Source organism: Triticum aestivum, chromosome 2A (assembly GCF_018294505.1).
Source record: "Triticum aestivum cultivar Chinese Spring chromosome 2A, IWGSC CS RefSeq v2.1, whole genome shotgun sequence".
In the NCBI taxonomy this organism is placed as follows: Eukaryota; Viridiplantae; Streptophyta; class Magnoliopsida; order Poales; family Poaceae; genus Triticum; species Triticum aestivum.
The window spans coordinates 38,880,028-38,890,233 of record NC_057797.1 but is presented as its reverse complement, the minus strand read 5'-3'; the positions used below and the strand labels follow the sequence as shown (position 1 = coordinate 38,890,233).

General features: G+C 40.4%; 1 protein-coding gene across 1 annotated transcript; it reads right to left on the bottom strand.

The window, feature by feature from the left end:
• Positions 1-829: 829 nt before the first annotated feature.
• Positions 830-9,744, bottom strand: LOC100125704 (eukaryotic peptide chain release factor GTP-binding subunit ERF3A). The gene is made up of 17 exons (XM_044599095.1): positions 9,443-9,744; positions 8,286-8,336; positions 7,757-7,843; positions 7,090-7,201; positions 6,801-6,846; positions 6,649-6,720; positions 5,563-5,625; positions 5,323-5,477; positions 5,147-5,211; positions 4,563-4,713; positions 4,032-4,137; positions 3,814-3,949; positions 2,333-2,397; positions 1,749-1,934; positions 1,590-1,662; positions 1,226-1,315; positions 830-1,114 (listed from the first exon to the last, which is right to left on the bottom strand). Exons 1-16 carry the CDS (start codon positions 9,606-9,608, stop codon positions 1,248-1,250), a joined length of 1,602 nt encoding a protein of 533 aa, XP_044455030.1. The 5' UTR covers positions 9,609-9,744; the 3' UTR covers positions 830-1,114; positions 1,226-1,247.
• Between the last annotated feature and the right edge of the window lie 462 nt (positions 9,745-10,206).

Genomic DNA, 10,206 nt, shown 5'->3' with positions numbered 1-10,206 from the left:
GCTATGTGGAACTTTATTAATATGTGAGCTCATATTTTGCCTCCTTGTAAAAACTATGTGAAACTTGTGACAAAACAAACAATCAATAAAACTTGTAAAAACCTGAACCCACAGGAGCCTACCGCCAAGACCTGCGGCGGTAGGGTATTGCGTTGGCCGTTAGCTAACGGCAGTGGACCGTCCATGCCACCGCCGGAAGCCCTGGCAGTAGCCTGCGTGAACCTACCGCCTAGACCTTTGGCAGTAGCAAAAGGGTCAAATGTCAAAAAAAATTAAAAGTGGGGTCAGATCCCGATTTCGTTCGTAAAAGGGTCAAAACACGAAATTTTGCCTCTCAGTGAAGTGAGTAGGCCACATATGCATTTAGTTGGATAATTTGCATGCGTAGAAACTGCACTCATGTGTTAAATAATCTGAATATATGGATAATTAAAAATGACATGGCAGTGCTAGATAATTTGAATAGATGGATAATTTCTAACGAATGCATTTAGTTGAAGTAGTTTTACTGGTTAATTTAGTTGGATAATTTGGCAGATTTGGCAGTTCATTATCTTTGGCAGATTTGCCCATGTGGGACAAACTTTCATTTAGGTAATTTATGCATGTTTGGCGCTACACTTCAACAATTATACTAGAGTACGAACTAGCGTAAAAAAAAAAAATTCAAGCCATGCACATATGTTGGCATCCTGGTATATGTTGAACTACTTTGTCAAACCCCACGAAAATTCTAGTTTCCACACATCTTTGAGCACGCCAAGCAAAACTACAGATATCAATATACATCAAAGCAACTAATAAACTACACAAGCTCAAGCGTGGTACATGAATGTTTGAAACTGGGAGCAGCTTTCCGTAGCGTGGAGGAAAAAAGATGGGAGTACAGTACACCTTGTGTTATATTGTCATATCAGATTGGGTAGCGGGAACATATAACCACACTGATTTTACAACCACTCAAACATGTGACCAGAGCTACAACACTTATACACCCCAACTCAATAAAGGGACCTCAGCAATAAACTAATGCTAAGTGACTCATGGAGCCTGGCTGGAAAAATCGATCTTACTGCTTCCAAAACCTATTTCGAGACAGCGCCACTTCATTCTCCTGTCAACAAAACCAGCGAAAAGGAATATTAATTTATAAACCAACTCTGGAAAGATAATACTAAATCTCAGCGGTGGAGATCAGTAAAAGAAGATGAGCGTACGGGCCTACCCATCATCCTGTCAAAATTGGCTTAAGCTGAAAACGTTGACCTGCCAACTGGAGGAACATCAACAACCTTGCCTACAGCTATTGTCTTGCCTGCAAGCCCAGCCAAAAGAATCATTAACAAGTTATAAACCAACAGCGGGATTAGCATGAAATAGGGAAACAGAATCCAGATAGATTTAGTTTATTTGGTTCTTTGGTTGCATATTGCAAGAATGGAAGGTTAACAAATCTCAAGGTAACCAGACAAATTTCCAGGTGAACTAGAATAAAGCTGGTTCCGGTTTCGTCCCCCCAACAGCAATCAGACTATTGTACTAACACAGAAAGACAAATAAAGTATCTTCCATATAGCATGTATACTTGCCTTCAGTTCGTAGAGTAAACCTTCCAAGCTGAGGGAAATCAGAGAACTTCTCTATGCATATCAAATTAGTCACCTATATGCAGAACACATCATCACAATTAGTTCTACAAGCAATGAGAAGTTATGATATTACTATAATGACATTCTGAATGTATATACCTGGACGCGGCAAACTACAACTGCACCATTCTTCACAAAAAGAGGCTTCCTCTTGGTCTTCTTTTTCTTTGGGTCAGTTACTTTCGCTTTCTTCATGTCAATTTCCTCTATGAGATCAACAATCTCACACTCCTCGACAACAGAGTGGATGTGTAACACTGCCTTGTAACCAGCAGTGAAAATAGCCTGAAATATTACAAAGAGAAACACTACATCTTCAAAATTGTGTAGCAGTAATAAATAAATATATACTTGGAATGATGCAAATTGCTGATAATTCGTGTAAAAAAACAAACGGTGGCAAAATATTAGACTATTAACCTGATACTATGGGACGTTAGATGTAGCATTGCTACTAGCATAATGTATGAAGTGTCATAAGCTTACATGCTGAACATAGAAGCCAATCCAATTTTTTACTTAAATAAATCAATTCCATATTCATATGTACATATATCCCATAAGCATAAACGATAAATCCTCGTCGGTAAGTTGATACAGACCAGAAACGGAGAACACGATAAATATGAAAATTAGTCTCCTATAGCTTATTTATGCAACTGAAAGTATCAAACAACACTTACATTATCAAGCAACTCTAGAATCTGCAGTTGGGCATTAAATTCAGTGAAAGCACCAATAGGATTAGCTGCATGTAAAGACAGTATCAACATGAGAATATATATCAAATTAAAAAAATATCCACAAGCCACAAGTAAACAGCCTACACAAATTAGCTGCATGTATAGATATTATCAAGATGAGAATGTCATATCAAAAAATTATCCACAAAGCCACTAGTAAGCAGCCTCTTCCACAAATATCAGATGTATAGCACAAGGCATATTAAAATAACATAACCACATTCAAGGGATGGACAAATTTGGTGCTGCCATAAATTATTTAGTTAAGAGAATTCATGCAAGTTTTTTAGTGGTACAGTGATAAAAATGAAGCTCAATCCACTTTCAGCCCTCTTTTACAAGGGCTAAGCAACTGTATCGGATACTGTCCTTCCTCAAACCAAACACATGCTAAATCAACCACTCAACCCCGGGATGAATGTCCGAATCTGTATCGACACCACAACACCAGAACCTGGACCCACATCAGATGTTTCAGACAGAAAAGCAGGAGTCGGCCGGCTATGACACCTATGATTAGGAGATAAGTCTCGGAGATAAGGGTACCAGAAGACAGAATCTTCACTTGATAATTGTGTTGCTTAATGATTATGGGCTACATGCTGCCCCTTTTGTAGGGTGGCTTTCTTAGTACTCCCTCCATATCAAAATATAAGACATTTTTTCAGTTCAATTTGAACTGCAAAAACATCTTATATTTTGGTGCAGAGGTAGTAGTTGTGATCCACACCTATAAGCAGCTATAACACTTTACTGAAAATGTGTTTTGTCCATATCAAGAAGTTGAGAAAAAAATAGTAGTAAGAAGCTGATCTCAACGAACCAAATCATCTCTCAACTAATCACATCATGACTAATCTTATCTCTAAGATAGATACTAGAAGTTGCCATGAGCCTGTTGATGCCTTCTATGTCTGATGGACCTACTATGTGGTGCAGCTTATTATTTTGTGAGCTAGGCCACTAGCCCTGGATTTGTTGTTCTCCTCGTGTCAGTTCTGGTAGGAGCTGGATGCACGGTCATGACACCCTAGTATTATTATTCTAATGTTGCCCAACCAGAAAGATTGGCTATACAAAATTTTGGCTGACTTTAGCTTGCCCTTGTGCTTTCCTCATGTCAGCTCTGATGTACGCACGGTCATGATACCTTAATATTATTCTAAGGGTGCATTTGGCTGGTGGCCAAGGTTGCCCAACCAGAAGATTGGCTATCAAAAATTTTGGTTGATTTTTGCTCGCCCATAGATTCGTCAATACTGGCCAGAGAAATGAACTAGACATGGGAGAGGAGTATTAGCATGCCAAAAAGTTGGCACTCATCCAAACAAAGACCAATATTTTGGTCATAGCCAAGAAGTTGGTAAGGTACTACGTCACAATCGAAACTCATCCTAACTTTTCTTGAAGAGTGCACTTACCAACACTTGAAAGTACAAAACCTGCCATGATATCCTCCTCTTCAATTCCAGACACTTTGACACGTACATTCTCATTGGGTCCAGCACGTCGTACTTTCTTCTCATCCAAGTTTATACCAGTGACTTTCACGTGGGTCTGCTCAAATACAAAATTGAGCTTCAGACTCTCAAGTAGAACATGTAAGCAAAGGTGCTACACTGAAGTAAAATGAAAATACCTTGTTTGGCATAACCAACAAACTATCACCCTCTCTGATAGTCCCATTCTCTAATTTTCCCATTACGACTGTGCCCATATCTTTATATTTATCAATAATTGGCAGCCTACATTGATAATAAAGAGAACTGTAAAACTTGCATCTTGCATGTGATCAACACAACAAATCAAGCAGACCCATCTATACAAGTAGCAAGATATAGAAGATAGTCTATCCATTTTTCATTTGAATTGCCATCTGTCTTAGAACAGGGACAGAGGAGCAAGATGTTTCAAGAGACGTGTACTCAAACTTTGAACAGTACACAGTCAAAAAAAAACTTTGAACAGTAAAACATACAAATGCTGATAATGTAAAGGCATAATATGAATGTAAAGAGAAGTAGTCAAGATACGATATCATATGCTATCATACCACAACATATAAATCAATAATCAAGAACCGAACATTGGAGATGATGTCATGTTCAAAGCGCATAATTTTTTAAAACAGGGAGTATACGGATTTTAAGCATAAGCATAGCTGCCAAACCTTACTGGCCCTTTGGGATCACGCAAAGGAACTTCGATTTTGTCCAGAATTTCAAAAAGGCAAGGACCGTTCCACCAACTACAAATGCTTTTATCCATTCTGGTCTTCATATTGGCTCCACAAAGACCAGAAATAGGCAAGAACTGGACATCTGGTAACAAAGCCAAAGAAACTTTTAGAAATATGATAAGAGTTCGCTCAACAATGATATAGTACCTAGAATCAGGTATGATCATAGAACATGTAGTTTCATATAAAGATCCTACCAATAAACTGCAGAAAGTACAATGTACAGCCTCTATAATTAATTTGACAAAACCCTAATGCCTCACTGTGGAACACGAGGTAGGTGTCAACTTAGCATGGCAAGAAAGCGATTAGACATAGCCTGCAAGTCTAGGACTCTACGCATCCCAATTATTTTAAACATATAGAAAAGGAACCATTGACATGAACACATTGACATTGAAGGCACAATTTACTAAACATAGACGACCACAGAAAGTTATTGCACATAACCCAGCTTGAAACTGCGTGTCAATGACAATTTAATTTTTCAGATAGGGTCAAAAGTAGAGTAGTACCTTTCTTAACATTGTACCCTGAAGATCTGAGAAAAGGAATCATCTTCCCTTCAATTTCATCATACCTGAAACAAATAATAAAATTGATTATTTTATTTTACTCCAGCTATTACCTGCTGTAATATTAGAAGCTTTCAATGAAACATATAATACAAGGTATGTCCCACCAGGCATACCTTTCTTTTGACCATTGTACTGTAGGTTCATCCATCTTGTTGATGACAACTACCAACTTAGCAACACCTAGAGTTTTTGCAAGCAGTACATGTTCACGAGTCTGGCCTCCTCTTTCATAACCAGTTTCAAATTCACCTTTCCGAGCAGATATGACCTGAAAAGAAAAAAAGGAACATATTCACCAAGAGATATATGACCAAGGAAAATGGGAATGACAATGCCCAGGGACCTAATGTTACCAGAACACCAATGTCAGCTTGAGATGCACCACTTATCATATTTGGAACATAACTTTTATGGCCCTGCAAGTTCAGATCACCCAAGTAAGCACATACTGTACATGAAACAAGAATTCAGTTCATAAATTATGGCAAGGAGACCAGTCACACACAGGAAAAAAAACAGAAGCATCATCAGTCGATCTAGGTGTTTTTAACAAAAGTTGTGTACTGTGTGTGTCCAAATGAAGCAGCACGTCCGAAAGTATTAAGTGTGACTTTATTTTCATAAGAGTACACCTAACACGTATGCATGTATAAGATGAATCAGAACAGTAGCATTGCCAAATGCCAGCAAAGGAGTGAAAGTACAAAGAAAATGGTTCAAACTATGATTTTGAAGCCACAGAGGTGTGCAACTAACAATGAGGCAAGGATGGACCAGAACATGAAACAGGAAGGATTGAATTAGATCAATGAATGACATGACTAACCTAAGGCGATAAGAATCTGTTATTGTATATCAGTACACAAAATAAACAGAATTTCAATTATATCACTGCAAGAAAGCCATCAAGGGAATTAACCATTAGCATATTTCCTAGTGTTAAATAATCTGCCTGTGTTTGCTTTCGGCCCAACTGTTGCACATGTGAATTCTTTTGTATCTACAATTTTGTACTGTAAACTAAGACAGGCAGATTACATGGCAAGTGACTCCTAGACATTTTTGTTACGTTCTATATTATCTCGTAGAAAATATTCAAGAACCTTAAATCATACTCCCTCCGTCCCAAAATAAGCGTCTCAAGTCTCAACTGTGTACAAAGTTGTACTAAACTTGAGACACTTATTTTGGGACGGAGGGAGTATGACAATGGCCCCAAAAGCAAGCATATGCAATGCATCAGGTTGACCATGTAGATTCCTGATTTGGCAAGAACATGAAAAAAGGTTAAAGAAAAGGTACAGTTCAACTATATGCTGACCATCAGAATGCTGGTGTGGCCACAAAATCATACATAAATCTAGAGAATAAGAACAGGGTCAAGTAAGAAAAAAAAATAACAACTAGGAGTATCACTGTAGTATGTGAAAGACAAGTACCGGTGCATCTAAGATAGTGAATCTTGTATTTTCAGTCTCAAAGTGGGCTCTACCAACTTCAACAGTCTTCCCCTGAACACATGCAAGAGAAAGTGTAAAAAACTGTAGAGCTTCAACACAGTGATCATTAAGCAGTCGTAAGGGAGAGATACCTTAAGTCGCTCTTCCTCATTTGTGTCCATAATATAAGCCATATACCTGCAAGTATTCAGATTCAGATTACCAATTATAATGCAAGGAGTGAGTGGTTCTCAATTTAAAGGGCAAAAGCATTGGAACAAAAAAAGAAGCAGAATGTGAAAGGACATCCACATTATTAACTAATATTAGTTTACAAAGGGAGTAGTAGTCTAGTATGAATAGGCATTGCTCTCATATTCAAAATTTGTGGGTTACAATCGCAAAACAAGGCAACCTGAATATTGCCCAGGGCCTACTCACCAACTTTCTCGGCTCTTATCCTTTGCTTCTTTTTCATATTTCTGGATGGTCCGGTCATCAACCTGACCACTCAAGAACAATATTTGCCCTCCAGCAGTCGATTTCCCCGCATCTGGAGCCATGAAACAACAAAAATAAAATTTACTTAAGGTTAAAAATATACTAGAGAAAAGAACCTACAGAACACCAGCACTATTTACACAGAAATAAGAAGATGATTAGTAGAAATACAGAGATGGGCCAACCATAATAGAAGAATTGGCTACTATTTTTCTTGCTAACTTCTAGAATAAGAGGCCAAATGTTGGCAAGTTTTGGTTTTGCTAAATTCTGACATCCCAAAACATTGGCTGGCCAACTTCTGGCTGTAAACCAAACATGCTCTAAAGAACAGTGAGGTGGTTCCATAAACAACGAAACATGAAGGTTGAACAAGCTAGAAGATCAAGAAGAGACTAGAAGAGTGTATTAAATAGACTCATAATCCTTAAGAAGGGCCCATCATACCATTGTTGTTGTTAAATAGACTCATAATCTTTAACAAGAGCGTATTCTGATCAAGATTCATGAGTCCAGTAACCCCAAGACAAGAGATACTCATCACATGTTATGACCCAAACGATGCTATGACAGAAATGCAAAGGACGTGCCCAAAAGAAAAACTTACCAACATGGCCGATGAAAACCAAATTTATATGGCGCTTTTCTTCCTCTTCCTCATCTGCTACCATTTGAACATCCTCATGCGCAGGAGCTGGATTGATACAGAAGTCAGGGTAGGTTGCTTAAGAGCCTTTTACTCACAAATAGAAATTAAAGGTAGGACCAGCCTTGGCACTCCTATATTTTCTGTCGAAGCAATTCATGGCATTCCATACAAAGAAAACTCACAAAATCAAATGAGAAACCTTCTGGATCATCAACTTCTCAAGAAAGTTATCTTTGTGTTAAATGGGGGCAGGAGATAATTAACTATTTCAATCTGTTAACTTGGTATCAGCTTTCATAACAATAGTGTGATGGCATTATCTTTAAGTTACTACCAACTAACTTAAAATAGTTAGATGCTCATTATTGCATCCATTGACCAAATTTGCAAAAAATGAAGACACAAAATTATTACCAAAATTCTTGGGAGTACTGGTAACATTATAACTAATTAGCATTAACGGTGTGAAGAAGGGTCTAATACATACCATTTGTCTTCAACTCCAACGACTGAAGTGATGACTGAATGTCATTGACACCTGACAGTACATAATTCCAGTTACATGTTAGAAGTCCAATCACAGTGATAACGAACTGAGGGCTAATATTTCACAACATATCACGACAGAGGATGCCACTAGTTAAAGTACGACGAGTTTATATTAGGGGTGATAATGAACTTTCAGTTTCCATAGTATACTAGAAAGACCTTCTCCATGCTAATGCAGGTGAAATCTTTTAAAGGCACAGGAAGAAAATAGGAGACAAACAATGCATTTTCTCCAGCCACTAGTTACTTCAGGCACCAAGACAATCAGTGCCGGATGTGCAACAAATATTTACAGCAAGGCTCATGAGTTATTTCTCAGTAGTTTTCACTTCATTACAGTTCCAATTTTCCGTTCTTTCTTAGTAGTTTTCACTTCATTACAGTTCCCAATTTTCTGAAATGGTGCTGCAATCTCAATGCTTGACCCACCTAATAGCTATAGTACGGGCTAATTGAACGGATTATGCAACCGAACTGGCAATTACAGTTCCAATTATGCAGTAACTGACGTATCCTAGTAAACCCATTTAGAACACCGTCTCAGTCAGACCAATTCATCCCTCCACCAGAAGCTAGCAGGCATACAAATTCAGAACTACTGCAAATGGCTCTTACTGTTGCCAAGGAAATTCTCACGCTCAGCACACTACCTCTGAATGAATGCACGCGATAAAACATGGATGCCCTGCTTGCATGCTGACCCAAGCACACGACAACAAGAAAACAACCAATTTAACGATCTACAGGGACACAAATGGAATCCCCAAGCAGCAAAACCTAGGAAGTCACACTGCCCTTCAGGCCCTGGCATCCCACTGATCGGCATCGAGTGATTCTTCTGATGGTACAAACAGGTGTCTAGCCACAGATCTAACTTGATGCGCTACCAGGTAAATTGCGTTGCCCCTCCAGATCTTGCGCGCCCGATCGGGACAGCCACTAACTCGTCACAGTTATCACAGCCCTTAACAAATTCCCCGAAGGAGAACGGGCTAATCCACACGAGCAATGCTTCTAATCCTCCATACAAAACACCAGAAGACGGCACATCCTAGCCGAGCGCGACGGGACCAGGTAGATGAGGGGAGAGCGGACCTTCCGCTGGTGGCGCGGGGGCGGCGGCGGCGTCCGCGGGCTCGGGGCTCTCCTCCGCGGGGGCGGCGTGCCGATCGGACGGCTCCGCGTCGTCGCGCGCCCAGTCGTCCACGGCGCCGTCGTCCTGGGCGTGGTGCGAGGGGGCGGGCGGCGCGTCGTGCTCCATCCCGGCGGGCCGAGGGGAGCGAGGGAGCTGGGCGCGGCGGCGTCTAGGGTTTTTGGGCTGGAAGGATCTGGACTCTCGCCTCGGTGGAGTGGCTGCGGTGGCTGGGTGAGGATGACGGAGTGCAGACTTTTTATGCCGGGGGTTCTGGATTGTTCTCGAGGGATATGGACCCTGGACTGGACGGGGAAACGGGACGCCCACCCTTCTCTGTTTGGGCCAGTTTTAACAGAGCCCATGCCAGTTTACTCTGAACTGGGTTTTGTATTTAAAAGATTTAAGGGTCGCCACTTGTGGATTCTTAGAGCGTGTTCGGACTCTCTCCACTCCTCAACTCTTCTCCAAGAGCCGGCGGAGCGGCGCCGAACGCTCGAACTCCCCAGAGTTGCAAATCTGGAGCGGAGCAGGCTGCTGTGCACTTGTACGGAGCGGCAATTTGCGGGATCTCAAATCGGGAAATTATGGAGTTGGTGAGATTTACAGAAGAAGTGCCACCGCCAAGTGAAAACGGTTCGAGTGGGCACGGATGACTCGCTCGTTTCTATCCGTCCTTGTGAATCGGGAGTGGAGCTGCTTGCCAAACAGACTTTTAATCCCCGTG

What these genes read in the sequence shown, in the direction of transcription:
- LOC100125704 (XM_044599095.1), bottom strand. Translation starts at nt 9,608, where the DNA reads ATGGAGCACGACGCGCCGCCCGCCCCCTCGCACCACGCCCAGGACGAC. An exon ending in CCCCGCGCCACCAGCGGAAG is followed by an intron (nt 8,337 to 9,442) that starts GTCCGCTCTCCC and finishes ATGTACTGTCAG; the next exon opens with GTGTCAATGACATTCAGTCA. An exon ending in AAGCTGACATTGGTGTTCTG is followed by an intron (nt 5,478 to 5,562) that starts GTAACATTAGGT and finishes TTTTCTTTTCAG; the next exon opens with GTCATATCTGCTCGGAAAGG.